At 45.9% G+C, this 18,793-nt stretch overlaps 1 protein-coding gene across 2 annotated transcripts in view; it reads right to left on the reverse strand.

The window, feature by feature from the left end:
- Window positions 1–18,793, reverse strand: part of LOC136613017 (uncharacterized) — a 75,489-nt gene that overhangs the window by 12,313 nt on the left and 44,383 nt on the right. For both annotated transcript variants that reach the window (XM_066593814.1, XM_066593815.1), the window contains 2 exons: window positions 4,272–4,658; window positions 1,430–1,549 (listed from right to left, as the gene is read on the reverse strand). In XM_066593814.1, coding sequence (XP_066449911.1) covers window positions 1,430–1,549; window positions 4,272–4,658 — 507 coding nt within the window. The remainder of the gene's footprint in view (window positions 1–1,429; window positions 1,550–4,271; window positions 4,659–18,793) is intronic.

Genomic DNA, 18,793 nt, shown 5'->3' on the forward strand with positions numbered 1-18,793 from the left:
TAAGGGGTTATTAAAGTTACATATATAAATACAGTTCACCTAGAGATGAGGGAGTGTGTGAGAACATGTGCAGATCTCCGCTGAGGAGCCGCACCTCTTCAGTTCAGCCTTCATTAATTTATTGGCTGATATAAGGCTTCATCATAGTAAATTTATGTAGTTAGTTTCTTTGACACTTTAGGTGATCCATAACCGCAAAGTATGTTAGTCGTGTGTCGGCTGGTGGAAACCGAGGTGGCTAACCTACCAGTCAGAACAGTTAGTGGTGGCAGTGAAATATGTTGACGTATGCAAGGCCATGCAGGGCGTAATTTGGGCTCCATCATACAGTCTGCCCCGGTGCCATACATCACAGGTTGGTCACTGTCGGACCTGTAAACCCCGTTACTGTGACAAGAAGCCATACCCTTTCTGACCTAGGTCAGATGCTGATATGAACTCATTAGCAGCATTTACTGTGAGCTGTAAAATGACGATAATTATAGTGATAATACACATATTGAAGTACCGCCCACCTCGGAAACATTCATTGATGCATCTTATATTTTTCATGGACACTAAAAAACATTTGCTTGTTTTTATAGGCTGAATTTCTGGACAGATGGCACATCTGAAGTACTGGAGTCCTTACTAGGGCTGTATTCAATCAGAATCCTCTCCAGAAGGAAAAGCTAAACCAAACACAACAGAGTGTTTGCCAATACCCTTCCTGACGCACATCTACAGGCCTCTCACCAAGCCAAGCCAGAAACCTGCTGCACACTGATGGGGGGCAAAAGACAGTCAGTCTGTCTGTACATGGTGATCTTTTACTTCTGGTTTGGCTCATAATTCCTCCTCGTAGTTACAAGGCTTGTTAAAAGGTCTGATATTAACTTGCAGGAATGCGGCATTCCAGTAGGTGGTGCAGTAGAGGCATTGTTGCCTCTTCCCATGTGAACATCTGTCCTACATACATCTAGTACTTATCATCTTTATCATTTAGTATGGTTTTTCTAATGCGTTCATAAAAATATTATCAGTCTGTGATTTTTGGATAAATTGTCTAGGAAAATTTTAAAAAGTGGGCCACTCTGTTGTATTTACAGAGAGAAAGGTGAGCAGGATCTCCTCTTCTCTGTGTGCTCTGCATGGGAGACATCATAACAGCTAGTCTACACCCACCAGCTCAGGGAAGACTGAGAATTAGAGATGAAGCCTGCAGAGAGAGAAAGAGCTAAAAACTGCAGGACAAAAGTCTTATATAATGGTCAGATATGGTGGTACTCTTTAAATACACGTCTGCTTATCCTGAAAAGTCACCTGAAGCGACAAGTACATTTTAATTCTGCAGGCCCCCTGGCAGCTCCTGCAGCTGTAGGTACAACCCCCAATAGAAAACATATTCAGTGACTCTTATGGCTCATACAGTAAAGGTCTCTATCCTCACCTTTTTTGGTCTTCAAGCAGATGATAAGGAGAACCAAGAACAGGAGGACTGCACATCCAATACTTGAAGCAATTATTATTGTCTGGTACTTGATGGGTTGAGTTGTGTTTTCAGTAATATCTGCAAAGAATTATAATAAGCAGAAGAGATATCGGTCTATGAGTTATATAGTGGAAGAGAAGAGTTCTTTTTGAACCTGCTTCCAAAAGTAAACCTTAGGTAGACCAAAACGGCCCATGAGTCACTGACTCTGGATAGTGTATGCTCTACCATAACCTTAGAAAAATGGGCTTTTACAGATAATCTAACCTAACTGTTTACATAGCACCACCATAATATACATCCCTATACCCAGATTGTAATTCCTGTCCACTCGGGCGGATTGACCATTGAACCCCAGTGGGCCAGTCAGATCCTGGGGCTAGTGCAGGGGTGGACCTTTTTTTTTTAAATCTAATTTCGGAAGTGCATTGAAAAAAAAATAGGTTTACTCCCCTCTGTTGCTGCTTCCAACCTCTGCAGTCTGCATCCTGATAAAGCGATCAGCTGACGAGCACACGTGAGACATTGGTGAAGCCAGGTCTGGCCACAGCAATCACAGAATTGCAGTACCTGAAATTCCCCAGGGCATCAGTGCAACACGGACTGCTGAAGCTGGGATCAGCGACAGAGGCGAGTATAGCTGTTTTTTTTTAATTAAACGCCAATATTAAACGCCAATATTAATAAATGAGGAGATAAGGAGCATTATTCCTGAATGAAGGCATAAAGGGGCATAATTATAGAAGGGGCCATGAGGGCCATTATCACTGACTGGCAGTATAATGGACATTCTAACTAGCTGGTATGTAATGCTATATGGTTACTGTATGGGGTAATATTGGTCTCTGTATAGTGTTTTTTCAATAACTGTATGGTGGTATTACGTGGTCATGATCTGGGGTGTTATTTGGCCCTGAAATAATGTTTTTATTGGAAATATTGATCTGTGTAGTGATATTTATTCAGTAACGGTATGGTAATATTATTCAGTCACTTCATAGTGGAAATATGTGATCGTGGTGTGGGGGGTATTATTTGGACCTTATGTAGTGTTACATTATCTTGTAACGCCTCGTGTAATACAGACTGTTAAGGCAGCAGAAATACAGTCCTAAGCTCTCACTCACGACCTGAAGGTTGCAAGTTCGATCCCCGCGTGGTTCTGGTAGCGTGGTTTTTGTTTTTTTCAAAACAAAGCAAAAAACTTTTAACTCTTTACAGTTCTTTTTGATAAACTTTCTTAACAATTATTTAGTCCCGATAGGGATAGGACAATGCAATTGTTTGATTGTTTTTCTAAGGGCTAATGCCCACAGACGGATTTATGCCGCGTACCCTGTGGCGTAAATCCGCGGCGGAATAACACAGCTATTAGGGTCTATTGAACCTAATAGCTCAGTCCTCACATGCGGGATTCTGCGGCGGATTTACACCGTGGGAAGAAATTGCGCCGTGTTCTATTTTACTGCGTTTTTGCTGCGGCGGGAGGTCTCCATTAATACAGTATTAATAGAGACCACGGAAAAATATGGTAAAAAGCACGTTTTTTCCACGATCGCCAGCAGGGACTTTTTTGTTTACGCCCGCGGGATTCCCACAGAGTAAAACCGCGAGCATATCCCACTCCGTCCGTGGGCATCAGCCATAATGACTTGATATACTCAGTAGCAAAGAATTATTCCCTGTAAATCTAAAACTGCAAAGCAATCTATTCAGTTTTGCTGAAGCGGAGGGCTTTTACCCACTAGCGTTTTTTTTTAATGCTGCGACACCGCTGCCTTTTTTCAATGGGACTTTCTAATGTTAAAATCACATCGCACAAAAAAATCGCAAGTTTGTGCTTTTTAGATTAGAAAGTCCCATTGAAAAAACGCAGCGATATCGCAGCGTTAAAAAAACGCTAGTGGGTAGAAGCCCTTAGGGTGCTTTAATGTCTGCCTTTTTATGTGAAAAAAATGGGAAGAGGGTTTCATTTTTAGCTTTTAATATTTATGTTTTGGAATCCTTTTAAAATCCTACTCTTTTATCTTTTTACTTCATTTCACTTTTGCTTTTAATCCATATAGGGGACTTGAACTTGCATTTGTTTAATCGCTTATACAATACACTGCAATACTTCCTTGCCATAGGCACAGCTTAATAGGCAGCAATACATGTTAGCCCTGAGATGCCTTTGGAAGGCCCCAGGCTGCCATGACAGCTGAAGGGTCCCCCGGGACATTTAAATGTCGCTGTCAGAATCTATAGAGGCATCTGAATGGTTAATGGCTGTGATCAAAGTTATTTCCTATTGCAGCCTTTGTGTATGGAGTGGGCTAGGGGACGGGGGGCAACTTGCAGATTGGGGAGGGTCCTACCCCTGTGACCCCTATGGTTCCCACAAATTGAGATCTAGTGCATTCAAGAATGAACACATGCAAACTTGTTCAGTTCAATGGGACCACAGAAGTTAGCCGTGTGGAGGAACTTCAGCAGTGCCATTTAAATGAATGGAACGGCAGCGCGCATGTGCGACCCCTCCATTCATTCTTGGATGCACCAGATCCCAGTCTACAAGATCCCAGCGCTTGGCCCCTCACCAGTCAGCAAGCCATTCCTTATTCTGTGGATAGGATGTAACTTGCTTTCATGGGAAAACACCCTTTCATTTTTTTCTTTTTGCACATACATCATTTCTAGTACACGCCCCCTACAGGCAGTAAATTATCTCGCTGCTAGAACCATCAGGTGCGCAAACTGTAGCATACCCTAGAGTTTGGCTTTGTACGTCGTACATTTCCCATTGCTTGCAGTTACTTACCGAGGACCCTGAGGAGAGTGCCAGGACCTTCTCCAAGGATAGTGGTAATAGTATTTGGGACCCCAACTGGACTACAAAATCTTACTGCAACACGACAGAAGAGCGTGGTGTTATCTGGACCAACGAAGTCCTGTAGGAGAAGATCAGACTGATCAATCAGCTTGGTCTTCCCCTTGTAGTCGGGGTGTATGTAGTCCGGGTTAGGATGATAAACAAAGTGCTCTCTTGGTTCTCCGATCATCCAGTAGACCTGAGTCCACAGAACACTTCTATCTCCTACAGATGATGAACGTATCATGTCCTCTACCGAGAAGTTACAGCTGATTCTCACCGGCCCCCTCATCTCCACTTCAGTTGTTTGGTTGATCGTTGCAGCACGGCTCCGCTCTTCAAAGAAAATATAGGATATCATGATGGAAGGAAATTATAGTGTATACAGTACAGGTGAAAAACACTGAGATATATAGAGATATAGAGAGCATGACAGCACATGTAGTGCAGGTAGAGGGTCATACAGTGCATGTAGTGCAGGTAGAGGGTGGTACAGTACATGTAGTACAGGTAGAGAGCATGACAGCACATGTAGTGCAGGTAGAGGGCACCACAGTGCATGTAGTGCAGGTAGAGGGCACCACAGTGCATGTAGTGCAGGTAGAGGGTCATACAGTGCATGTAGTGCAGGTAGAGGGTGGTACAGGACACGTAGTGCAGGTAGAGGGCAACACTGTACATGTAGTGCAGGTAGAGGGTGGTACAGGACACGTAGTGCAGGTAGAGGGTGGTACAGTGCATGTAGTGCAGGTAGAGGGCACCACAGTGCATGTAGTGCAGGTAGAGGGTGGTACAGTGCATGTAGTGCAGGTAGAGGGTGGTACAGCACATGTAGTACAGGTAGAGGGCACCACAGTGCATGTAGTGCAGGTAGAGGGTGGTACAGTGCATGTAGTGCAGGTAGAGGGCACCACAGTGCATGTAGTGCAGGTAGAGGGTGGTACAGGACACGTAGTGCAGGTAGAGGGTGGTACAGTGCATGTAGTGCAGGTAGAGGGTGGTACAGGACATGTAGTGCAGGTAGAGGGTGGTACAGTGCATGTAGTGCAGGTAGAGGGTGGTACAGGACACGTAGTGCAGGTAGAGGGTGGTACAGTGCATGTAGTGCAGGTAAAGGGTGGTACAGTGCATGTAGTGCAGGTAGAGGGCAGCACAGTACATGTAGTGCAGGTAGAGGGTGGTACAGGACACGTAGTGCAGGTAGAGGGTGGTACAGTGCATGTAGTGCAGGTAGAGGGCAGCACAGTACATGTAGTGCAGGTAGAGGGTGGTACAGTGCATGCAGTGCAGGTAGAGGGCACCACAGGACACGTAGTGCAGGTAGAGGGCACCACAGGACACGTAGTGCAGGTAGAGAGCAGCACAGGACACGTAGTGCAGGTAGAGAGCAGCACAGGACACGTAGTACAGGTAGAGGGCACCACAGGACACGTAGTACAGGTAGAGAGCAGTACAGGACATGTAGTACAGGTAGAGGGCAGGACAGTACATGTAGTGCAGGTAGAGGGCAGCACAGTACATGTAGTGCAGGTAGAGGGCAGCACAGTACATGTAGTGCAGGTAGAGGGCAGCACAGGACATGTAGTGCAGGTAGAGGGTCATACAGTGCATGTAGTGCAGGTAGAGGGCAGCACAGGACATGTAGTACAGGTAGAGGGCAGCACAGGACATGTAGTACAGGTAGAGGGCAGGACAGTACATGTAGTGCAGGTAGAGGGCAGCACAGTACATGTAGTGCAGGTAGAGGGCAGCACAGTACATGTAGTGCAGGTAGAGGGCAGCACAGTACATGTAGTGCAGGTAGAGGGTGGTACAGTACATGTAGTGCAGGTAGAGGGTGGTACAGTACATGTAGTACAGGTAGAGGGTGGTACAGTACATGTATTGCAGGTAGAGGGCAGCACAGTACATGTAGTGCAGGTGGAGGGCAGCACAGTACATGTAGTGCAGGTAGAGGGTGGTACAGTACATGTAGTACAGGTAGAGGGTGGTACAGTACATGTATTGCAGGTAGAGGGCAGCACAGTACATGTAGTGCAGGTGGAGGGCAGCACAGTACATGTAGTACAGGTAGAGGGCAGCACAGTACATGTAGTGCAGGTAGAGGGTGGTACAGTACATGTAGTACAGGTAGAGGGTGGTACAGTACATGTAGTACAGGTAGAGGGTGGTACAGTACATGTAGTACAGGTAGAGGGCAGTACAGTACATGTAGTACAGGTAGAGGGTGGTACAGTACATGTATTGCAGGTAGAGGGCAGGACAGCACATGTAGTGAAAAAAGCAGGGGGACCAGGAGTCAGTCAGCACCCATACTGCTCAGGAACCAGTACCAGGTTCTCACGCAGAAGAACAATGAAGAGGTGCAGCAAGAAATGACTTTGCCCACAAAGAACAGTCTAGTGAGAACTCAGAATCCTCTCAGATGGAGAAAATGTAGTGGTGTTGGGAAGAAGACAAGGAGAGTGGTGGTTGTTAGGTAAAACCAGAAACCTCACGGGAGGTGTGCTATCTTCCAGGTGCACAAATCACAGATGTGTCTGATAGGCTGTCAAAACTCTTCAGTCCTACAGAACACTGCCCATTCCTACTAATACATGGAGGGACAAATGACCCTGCAACAAAGGACCTTGCAACTATCTGCAGAGACTTTGAGGACCTTGGAAAGAAGGTGAAGGAACAAAGAGCACAGGGGGTCTTCTCATCCATCCTCCCAGTGATGGCCATGGAATAAGATGGAACAGGATTCTAGAGGTGAACAACTGGCTACGTTGATGGTGCCGTCAGCAAAGATTTGGATTTCTAGATCATGGAGTGAATTACCTTATTTTTCGCTGACACACCTGATAAGACTTACCTAGGTTTGGAGAAGAAAAAACAGGAAAAAAAATATTTTGAACTCACCCAGACAACACAGTGAAGGAGGTATTACAGGAGGAATAAAGAGCAGTACTACTCTGTCAGTAGATAAAGAAGTCTGTCAGCAGCACCAATTCTACAGCAAGCCAGGGTCAATCATACACAGCCACTAAATGGCCCAGAATCCAAAGGACCAAAATGGGTGCTATACATGTAAGACATTCACTATGCTTTTAAAAAGAACTACAGGTCCAAGCATTGCTGATGGTGATGGAGGAATAAATCCTCTTTTTGCACCTCTATGCTGTAACATATTCGATTTTCATTGAGCTGGTATGTGGCAGGGATGTTGACGAAGTATGAATTAGCCCTGGGGCTTACATGGTTAGAAGTGGTGAACTAGCCTGGTGATTGCTTTTATCTAGTATATTCTGTGATTGGCCATAAAAACCTTCCTTCAAGCAATCATGCTATCCTTGAATTTTGGATAACAAAGGGAGAAAGACCTGAGAAGACTCATAGTAACATAGTATGTTAGGCTGAAAGAAGACAATGTACATCTAGTTCAGCCTTCCCCCCCCCCCCCCCTCCCCTCCACACCTTTGTTGATCCAGAGGAAGGCGGAAAAAAATGAGGCAGAGGACAATTTAGCCCATTTGGGGGGGGGGGAAATTCCTTCCTGACTCCATAATGGCAGTCAGAATACTCCCTGCTCCTACCTGACTTCAAGACCCGGATTAACAACCCCCGCTGGTTATTTAATGTCTATATCCTGTAATATCATAGCACTCTAGAAAGACATCTAGTCCCATCATAAACTCCTGTATGGATTTTGCCATCACCACATCCTCAGGCAGAGAGTTCCACAGTCTCACTGCTCTTACAGTAAAGAACCCCCTTCTCTGTTGGTGATGAAACCTGCTTTCTTCTAGACGTAGAGCAGGGGTGTCAAACTCATTTTTACCGAGGGCCACATCAGGCTTATGGTGACCTTCAAAGGGCCGATTGTAAAGCCACCTGCAGACATGACCCGAGCCACTGCAGGGACCAGTGCGGCACTCACCTGCTCCCGTTCTGTGATGTTCCGGCTGCCGGCCAGCTGGCGCATGCGCAAAGCGGAGCCAGCGACCGGGGAGTGACATTTCTGTGCGGGGCTCGCAGAGCATGCCGCAATTTGTTTTTTGCACAGGATTTCACGTGGACAAATCGCAGCTGTGTGCATAAGATTGCCTTTTCTAACGCAATCCTATGGCAGCTTCCACGGGCGGAAATTCTGCCATGGAATTTCCGCCCATGTGCTGGGGGCCTAAGACAGTATAGTAAGGGCCTGTTCACACCAGCGTATTTGCGTACATAATATGCACTGAATAGAAGCAATTGTTTTCAATGAGTTCATTCACATGATATATATTTTTCAGTAATAATATGGCCCCCCCTTAATAATAATAACAAGCCCCCCTCAGTAATAATAATAAGCCCCCCCTCAGTAATAAGCCCCCCTTAGTAATAAGCTCCCCTCAGTAATAAGCCCCCCCTCAGTAATAATAAGCCCCCCTCAGGAATAATAGTTCCCCCCCAACCCATATACTTACCTCCTCCTTGCTGTCAGCACCCTCTCCCCCTCTACTCGCGCTGATTCCCGGGTGCACTCTGCCGTCAGTGTGTAGCCCAACACGCTTCCTCCCCGAGTCCTCTCCTGCGGAACTAAAGAGCAGGGGACTCAGGGGAGGAGGATCCCAGCTGCACACTGACGTCAGTGTGTGCCGGGATCAGCTGTAACAGCGCGATTACCAGTGGGGAGCTGCGGCGCCCCAGCTGGTAATCGCTTCAGTGGTGAGCGGCGTCGGCACGCCGCGGGCCACATAACAAGGCAACGGGCCGGATTCAGGCCGCGGGCCTTGTGTTTGACACATGTGACGTAGCCAATGCCCTCTTGTTACTGTCGAAGTCCTGGGTATAAACAGATCATGGGAGAGATCTTTATATCGTCCCCTCAAGTATTTATACATAGTTATTTGATCGCTTCTTACCCGTCTTTTCCAGGGTAATAACCCCAGTTTTGGTGCCTCTCCGGGTATTCCAGTCCCTTCATTCCATGTATTAGTTTAGTTGCCCTTCTTTGAACCCCCTCCAGCACTGCAACATCTTTCCTGAGCACCAGTGACCAGAACTGTGCGCAGTATTCCATGTGAGCCTGACAAGTGCCTTATATAGTGGAAGGATAATATTCTCCTCCCTCGCCCCTATGCCACTCTTAATGCACCCCAAGACTTTATTAGCTTTTGCAGCAGCTTACTGGCATAGGTTACTCCAGTTTAGTCTACAATCCACTAGTACCCCCAGGTCTTTCTCCATATCACTTTTCCCCAGCAGTAACCTATTTAGTGTATATTGGTGACATTCATTTCTCCTGCCCATGTGCATAACCTTACATTTATCAACATTGAACTTCATTTGCCATTTTTCCACCCAAGACTCAGACCTCAAGGTTGCATTTCAGAAAGGCAGGTTTTAATGGACTCAGAAAGAGGATAGGAAGGATCCAATATTTGGATGTTCTTAAGGACAGAAATGTCCAAGAAGGTTGGGAAATATTGCAGAATGAGATTCTCAAAACACAATCATTAACAATCCCTAAAAGAAGGAAGAATGGGAAGCATTTAACCCCTTAACGCTACAGGTAGTACATTTACGTCCTGCAGGTTCGCGGTATGTATTGAGGGGGATCTCTGCTCGATCCTGCTCCATACAATGCAGGTGCCGGCTGTTTCTTACAGCTGCCACCCGCTTGCAACAGCTCTGATAAGCAGTGCTGCTCATCAAAGTTGTTAACCCTTTAACAGCCATAGTAAATTCTGACAGCGGCATTTAAATACTCTGATCGATATTCGGGGGCCCGTAATGCCCCCCTGCGATGAGATTGCAGGGAGCCATGCGGTTGCCATGGCAGCAGGTAGTCTTCTGAAAGGCCCCAGGGCTGCCATGGCAGATTGCCTGTCAGATAGCGGTATAATGTAATGCTATGGCGTTACATCATATTGCAGGAGCGATCAAACCACAAGTTCTTGTGCCCTATGGGGACTAAAAAATAGTTATAAAATATTTAACCCCTTAGGGACCACCCTATAGACTTTTTATGTTCTAGCTTGCTAAGCTTTAATCTCCAGGGCCGTAAAAACAATTTTGCTGTGGGGATTAAAACCCTGCAAGCTTTGGACGTGACAGCTCCATGCTCTCAGTTACTTGAGGAAGCCGACAACCTGGAGCTGTCATGGGGGACTGTGGAAAGCCACCCCCGGTCACATGATTGTATTAAATTGAATTAAAAGGTTTTTTTTTAAATTAAAGTTTCAACTCCCTTCACAAATCAGGTCTGTGAGGGAAGCCGAGAATACTCACCCCCGTCATCCACGATGTCCCACAGCGTTTTGGCCTCCAGGGAGGCCCGGGAAATTTAAAAACTACCTGCTCCCGGCTAGTATGAGTAGCTGAGAGCAGGGAGCTGTCACCGGGAACTGCTGTATGTGGTTTCCAGTCACATGATCGCTGTTATCCAATGGATAACAACAATCATGTAAAAGTTTTAAAAAAAGTTTAAAAAGTTGGTTTCATTTCCCCTCATGGATCATATCCATGAAGAGAGATGAAATTATGTACCTAAGGCCCACGGATTTATCCGCGGATGTTGCCTCGGGTAATTTAAAATTTCCCTGCTTCTGGCTAACGGGGTCGCTGCGGTATGCGTTCCTTGGTCACATGATCGCCGTTATCCAATGGATAACCGCAATCACATAAAAGTTAAACAAAAGTTCCGTGAGGGAAGGTGAAATTACTTACCTAAGGTCTCAGGCGATGCTCCCGACGGGATCCTTATCCGCAGAACTTTCCCCAGCTTCGGAGCATGCACCTGTCGCCGAAATGGCAGAAACAAGCGCGGAAGCTTGGGAGGGCCCAGGAAATGTAAAATCTTCTTGCTCCAGGCTAATAAAGGTAGTTGAGAGCCTGGAGCAGTGAACGAGGGCCGCGGTGAGTGGTCCTCAGTCACATGATCGCCATTATCCAATGTATAGTGGTGATCACGTAAAATTTTAAAGACTGTTGAAGTTTGATGCTCCATTCAGTTTGGGCATATAGATAGAAGATTAGGGCCACAATGGGTATGTCTCTGAACACAGAACAAACAGGGGTATCCATTTTGTGCACAGTAGAAAAAAAATGGTCTTTTAAAATGACATATTTGCAAAAATATGAAATTTTATTTTTTTCTCCTCAAAATTGCATTAATTCCTGAAAAGAAACCGTGGTGTCGAAATTCTCCTGGCACCCCTCAGTGGATACATTAAGGGGTGTAGTTTTTAAAATGGGGTCATTTGTGGGGGTATCCACCATTCTGACACCTATAAGCCTTGGCAATCTTGGCTTGGTGCAGGAAAGTAAAATGTTTAACAATTATTGTTAAATTTGTAGTCTCCTAAATGGTTAAAAAAAAAACGAATGTTTTTCAAGTGTCCATCCAGAATAAGGTACAGAGATGGAAATATATAGCTTTATCAAAACAAACTTTGTACAGTATGTTTGCACATACTGAGATATTGCAGCTGAAAATGTGAAAAAAATAACAATTTTTTCAAAATTTTCCCAATTTTGGCACCTTTAATAAATATACACAAAATCTATTGCTCTATTTTTACCACCTAAATGAAATACAACATGTGAATCACTAGGATATGCAAAACGTTTAGGGCTCAGTCAGACGAGTGAATTTGTGCACGCATGTTAGGTGCGTTTGCGAATCGCATCTATTAGAACCAGTGCTTTCCAATGAAAGCGGTCACATGTCCATTTTTTACAAGTAAATAAAATTCGCGCCTGTAAAGAATAGGACAGCGTTTCGCAATTCGCACATCGCATGCACTGAAGGAATTCGCTGCCACAGATGTGGCAGAGGAGCGCAATGCTATTCCATTGCTTTCAATGGGGCCAGTACTGCTGCTGCCCCATTGAAAGCAATGGGATAAAGTCAAGCCCTGCAGCGATGATTTTCAGGGAAGGGCTTTAAATATAAGCCCTTCCCTGAAAATCATCCCTAACTGTAGAAAAAGAAAAAAAAATAACTCACCTAGAAGCGCTGCCCGGCTCTTCTCCCCTGTCCCTAGCAGTCTTCTTTTGTATTCTGGTGTCCGGGGATTGAAAACGGTCATTCAATGAATGGCTGAGAGCTGCCTCTGATCACAGCAATCACCCAATCAGAGGCAGCGCTCAGTCATTCATTGAATTCAATGAATGGCCGCACTCATTGAATTAGCTGAGTGATCGTACCCAAAGAGTGGTCATAAATGGCTGCACTTCCAAGTGGGGTACCACAAGGTTCTGTCCTGGGCTCAGTGTTGTTCAATATTTTTATAAATTATCTAGTAGTGGGAATTGAGGGGAAACTGATCAAGTTTGCTGATGACACAAAGCTAGGAGGGATGGCTAACACTGGAGAAAGAGAGGGAATTCAAAAACATTTGGACAAACGAACACTGGGCAGAGACTAACAGAATGGGATTCAACAAGTTCAATTCCCCCAATTCTGTGTATGCTTTTTTTTTTTTTACCTAGATGTAGTACAAAGTACTACATATAGGTTAAAAAAAGAAAAAAAGCATATACAGAATGAGACGAATTGAACTAAGCAGCAGCACATGTGAAAAAGACTTTATAACACTAATAGATCCCAGACTGAACATGAGTCAACAATGTGATGCAGCAGCAAAAGAGACAAACACAATTCTGGGATGTATTAAGAGAAGCATAGACTCTAGATCACGTGAGGTCATTATCCCCCTCTACTCTTCCTTAGTCAGACCTCATCTGGAATACTGTGTTCAGTTCTGGGCACCTCAATTTAAAAGAGACATTGACAAACTGGAGCAAGTTCAGAGAAGAGTTGCCAAGATGGTGAGCGGTCTGCAAATCATGTCCTATGAGGAACGGTTAAAGGATCTAGGAATGTTTAGCTTGCAGAAGAGAAGGCTGAGAGGAGACTTAATGGCTGTCTACAAATATCTGAAGGGTTGTCACAGTGCAGAGGGATCAGCCCTATTCTCATCTGCACAAGGAAAGGCTAGAAGCAATGGGATGAAACTGAAAGGGGGGAGACACTGATTAGATATTAGACAGTGAGGGTAATCAATGAGTGGAACAGTTACCACAGGAGGTGGGGAGTTCTCCTTCAATAGAAGTCTTCGAATGGAGGCTAGATAAACATTTGTCTGGGATGAATCATGCACTGAGCAGGGGGATGGACATGATGACCCTGGAGGTTCCTTCCAACTCTACCATTCTATGATTCTAAGGACATGTAGTACAGGTAGAGGGCAGTACGGGACATGTAGTACAGGTAAAGGGCAGTACGGGACATGTAGTACAGGTAGAGGGCAGTACGGGACATGTAGTACAGGTAGAGGGCAGTACGGGACATGTAGTACAGGTAGAGGGCAGTACGGGACATGTAGTACAGGTAGAGGGCAGTACGGGACATGTAGTACAGGTAGAGGGCAGTACGGGACATGTAGTACAGGTAGAGGGCAGTACGGGACATGTAGTACAGGTAGAAGGCAGGACGGGTCATGTAGTACAGGTAGAAGGCAGGACAGGACATGTAGTACAGGTAGAAGGCAGGACGGGACATGTAGTACAGGTAGAAGGCAGGACGGGACATGTAGTACAGGTAGAAGGCAGGACGGAACATGTAGTACAGGTAGAAGGCAGTACGGAACATGTAGTACAGGTAGAGGGCAGTACGGGACATGTAGTACAGGTAGAGGGCAGTACGGGACATGTAGTACAGGTAGAGGGCAGTACGGGACATGTAGTACAGGTAGAGGGCAGTACGGGACATGTAGTACAGGTAGAGGGCAGTACGGGACATGTAGTACAGGTAGAGGGCAGTACGGGACATGTAGTACAGGTAGAAGGCAGGACGGGACATGTAGTACAGGTAGAAGGCAGGACGGGACATGTAGTACAGGTAGAAGGCAGGACGGGACATGTAGTACAGGTAGAAGGCAGTACGGGACATGTAGTACAGGTAGAGGGCAGTACGGGACATGTAGTACAGGTAGAGGGCAGTACGGGACATGTAGTACAGGTAGAGGGCAGTACGGGACATGTAGTACAGGTAGAGGGCAGTACGGGACATGTAGTACAGGTAGAGGGCAGTACGGGACATGTAGTACAGGTAGAGGGCAGTACGGGACATGTAGTACAGGTAGAGGGCAGTACGGGACATGTAGTACAGGTAGAGGGCAGTACGGGACATGTAGTACAGGTAGAGGGCAGGACGGGACATGTAGTACAGGTAGAGGGCAGGACGGGACATGTAGTACAGGTAGAAGGCAGGACAGGACATGTAGTACAGGTAGAAGGCAGGACAGGACATGTAGTACAGGTAGAGGGCAGTAAGGGACATGTAGTACAGGTAGAAGGCAGTACGGGACATGTAGTACAGGTAGAGAGCAGTACGGGACATGTAGTACAGGTAGAGAGCAGTACAGGACATGTAGTACAGGTAGAGAGCAGTACAGGACATGTAGTACAGGTAGAGGGCCGTACGGGACATGTAGTACAGGTAGACGGCAGTACTGGACATGTAGTACAGGTAGAGGGCTGTACGGGACATGTAGTGCAGGTAGATAGTTCTACAGGCCATGTAGTACAGGTAGAGGCCAGCATTGGACATGTAGTACAGGAAAAGGGCCGTGCGGGACATGTGGTACAGGTAGAGGGTTGTATGGGACATGTGGCAAAGGTAGAGGATCGTATGCGACATGTGGTACAAGTAGACAGCCATACAGGACATCTGGTAGAGGTAGAGGGCTGTACAGGACATGTGGTACAGGTGGAGAACAAGATCCACTACACATATACATAGTAAGCTTTGCATATAACAAATTGCCATCAACTATACTGGAATATTTTGTGATATTGATTAATTTGCAGATTAGATTAAAGATGTTGTACCCTGAGGATGACCCTTTCCATTACAGATTCAAATTTATTCAAATTATTTGTGGACTTGAATCAGTTTGTTAGAAAACTGACCTTGAAGCGATATTTTATGATTAACGAAAATAGTGACAAAATGATAAAAGAGATACGAGGAGTTCAGTTTAGAAGAGCCTATTACCACGAATATGAAACCTGAAAATCAATTTTTCCCAGTAGAAACATAAGGAGAATATATTGAATTGTTCTACCAGAACGTGTTAAAAGAGTTTAGAAAAATGTGTAATGGATCAGAGTTAGTAAAACCCAATTTGAATAGGTCCCAGCAGAAAGAAGAAAATATTGTCAGGACTCGGGGTTCGGAAAACTGGAGGTCCCTGAAAATACCCGCAACCCCTGTCCCTACCTACTTGCCCCCCTGGGCGACAACTGGGCGACGGTCCCTACACTCACTAAGTAAGGGGAACACTGGGACTAACAAACAGACAGACACTGGAGCAAACAACAGCAAGGAGAGTTAGACTATCCGGCTCGGCACGAGAGGGTACGCAGTACAAGAGGGTCAGGCAAAGGCAACGTCAGGTTCAAAAACAGGGAGTCAAAAGTCAGGAGTCACAGCAAGAAGTACGCTGGTGTAGCAGGAAGACCAAACTAACACTGGCACTGGTCTGCAGACACAAGCAGGTTTAAATGCTGTCAGAGCTCCCGCCCGAGCAGCTGATTGGGGCGGGGAGCCTGACAGCAGCTGAGTGCACCCAGCAGCACTTCGGAACCCGCCCGCAGCCCTGCAGGAGGCAGAGAAGGAGACACATGCCGGGTAGCCATGGTAGTGAGGACGTGACGTGGGGCAACACCCACCGCGTCCCTAGCAACCCGGCGGCGAAGAGGAGCTCGGCGGCTAGGGGAGGGGATGAGGACTGGGGCTCCCCTGCACCGCACAGCAGCAGCCCGTGTGACAGGACCGGCGGTGAGGGCACGAGGGACCTGTGAACCGCCTATCCTTACAAATATAGTTTTGTAAAGCTGATAAAGGGGGAGGGATAGTCCTATTGGATTACGAGAAATACAATGAAGAAGCACTCAGAGCGTTAGATGATAATAAATATTATTTAGAGTTACAAAAAGATCCAACTGAGATAACCTTGGCTCTGCATACTATGATTAAAGCGTACAGAGATATAACTGTTTATCACAAGAAGAAGCGAAGTACATCTGTATACGTTCTCTGGAAGTGCCGTATTTCTATCACATACACAAAAGTATAATGAATCCACCTGGTAGACCTATTGTGGCTGGGATTGGGTCTGTAACAAGCAAATTATCGGAGTATGTAGACCGCCAGCTACAGCGATATGTCACGTCACTACCTTCATATATCAAGGATACAGGCCATTGGTTAGATATACTAGAAGATATAATCTGGAGCGGAACATATCTACGGTGTTCCCTAGATGTGGAATCATTAGATTCTGATATCCCCCCACGTGTTAGGAGTTGCAGCAGCAAGGAGGTTTTTAGTTGAAGATCCATTGATGGCATCCATTCAAGGTCTTGTCATCGCTGATGCCTTAGGCCGCCTGCAGACGGGCGGAAATTCCGCGGCGGGATTTCCCGCGGAATTTCCGCCCGTGGAAGCTGCCCTGCACAGAAATCTCACTCTCCGGCCGCCGTCTCCGGTCTGCGTGTGGGCCGACTGCCCGGCAGCCGGCACATGAAAGAGCCAGAGCTGCGGGAGCGGGCGAGTGCCACCCTGCTCTCTGCAGACCCTCGGGTCGGGTCCTGCTGTGAGAATTCTCGCAGCCGGATCCGACCCGGCCGTCTGCAGGCGGCCTTAGAATTTATTTTAAAGAGTAATTATTTTAGGTGTAGTAAGACGTTTTATAAGCAAGTCATGGGACACCTATGGGGACCAAGTGTGCCCCAAGCATTGCCAATTTATTTTTGGGAGCACACGAAGAACTATTTCATGATAAACATATCATTCTATATAAGCGTTACATAGATGATATAATTATTATTTGTGATGGGAAGGAGGCAGACCTCGGTATTTATAGAGCGTCTCAATAACAATGTGTGTAATTTACATTTTCCTGGTACCATAGATCCGGAAAAGGTTGTGTTTTTAGATTTAGAAATATTATCTGATAAAGGAATACTAGAAACTAGGACACATTTTAAGCATGTGGATACAAACAGCTATCTAGAATTCCAGACTGTCACAATAAAAAATGGAAACTTAATATCCCATATAGCCAGCTAAAAAGGATAAGAAGAAATCGCTCGTCCATAATTACTTTTGAAGATCAGGCTGAGATAGTGAAGAAGAGGTTCTACGAAAAAGGGTATCTGAGAAAACTAGTAGAATTTGCTTATGAAAGAGTTTTGAAAGAAGAACGCCTGAGCAGGAAGAAAGCCAACAAAAAAGAAGAAAAAAAAAGTCTATTACATACAATACCATACTACTAAAGAAACAGACGAAAAGGAACAGGAAAGAAAATCACACAACCTTCCATCACGAAATATAGCTCACAGCATAATCAAATCAAAAGGATTCTTAAAAGAAACTGGAAAACATCAGAAAGTGAGACGGGTACTGTTGTACCTTGACGCCACAGGAAGTGGGGGGTGTTCAGCACTGTTAGGATGCTTGACAGCCAAGTGACGCCCCCACTTCCTGATTGGCTGGGCACTGACCACGTAGAGAGGGGGGACGGAGCAACAGGGGAGAAGGCATAGCAGCGGCGACCTTGACAGTGGGGGACCAAGAGCACTGGAGCAGCAGGAGGGGAAGGCACAGCAGCGGCCCAACAGCTGAGGCTCCTACATCGTAGGGGAGCATGACAGCAGGGGACAGAGAGCGACGGCGGAGAGCAGAGGATCAGCAGGGGACATTGCACCACATTACAGGAGATCACCGGCATCGGGATCCGCTGGCCGCAGCGGTGGGGGGGGTGATGACACATGGGCCCATAACTTGGTAGTTTCATAGGTTAGGAGTGTGGAACGAGTTTCGGAATGGATGAGGGGTTAGGGGCTGTTTCACAATTAGGCATAAATTGTGAGCTGTACATACTTCCATGTTCATGCTAATAATCTATGCCTAACTTTTAAACGAGCCCTAACCCTAACCCTCCATCCATGACAAAAGTCCTTCTATGCTCCTAGGACCTGTGTTGCAGGCAGGAGCTTTTCAGACAACCAGAAAGTGGGGGTGTCACCTGGCTGTCAAGCAGCTTAGCAGTGGTGTACAGCCACCACTTCCAGTGGCTTCAAGGTACAACAGTACCAATGACTAGTATCTGAATAAAACTATTGGAAATGACCCCATTACAATATTTCGTAAAAACAAAAAACTGTTAAAAATTTAATAGCTCCTTCTCTGCCCCAAACAGAAAAAAAAAACACAGAGAAATCTTGGGTCGAATAGCGGGAAGATAGGGTTATATAAATGTAGAAAAAATAGATGTAAATGCTGCTTCCACATAGAGGAGAGAAGAAGGGAAGTTCAGATAGAGTCAGAAGGAGAAACAGTAAAGATTAGACAAAGATTGGACTGCAGTGCTGATTATGTGGTGTATTTGATGGAATGCCCATGTGTTTTACAGTACGCGGGAAGGACC

Source organism: Eleutherodactylus coqui, chromosome 2 (assembly GCF_035609145.1).
Source record: "Eleutherodactylus coqui strain aEleCoq1 chromosome 2, aEleCoq1.hap1, whole genome shotgun sequence".
NCBI classification, from domain to species: Eukaryota; Metazoa; Chordata; class Amphibia; order Anura; family Eleutherodactylidae; genus Eleutherodactylus; species Eleutherodactylus coqui.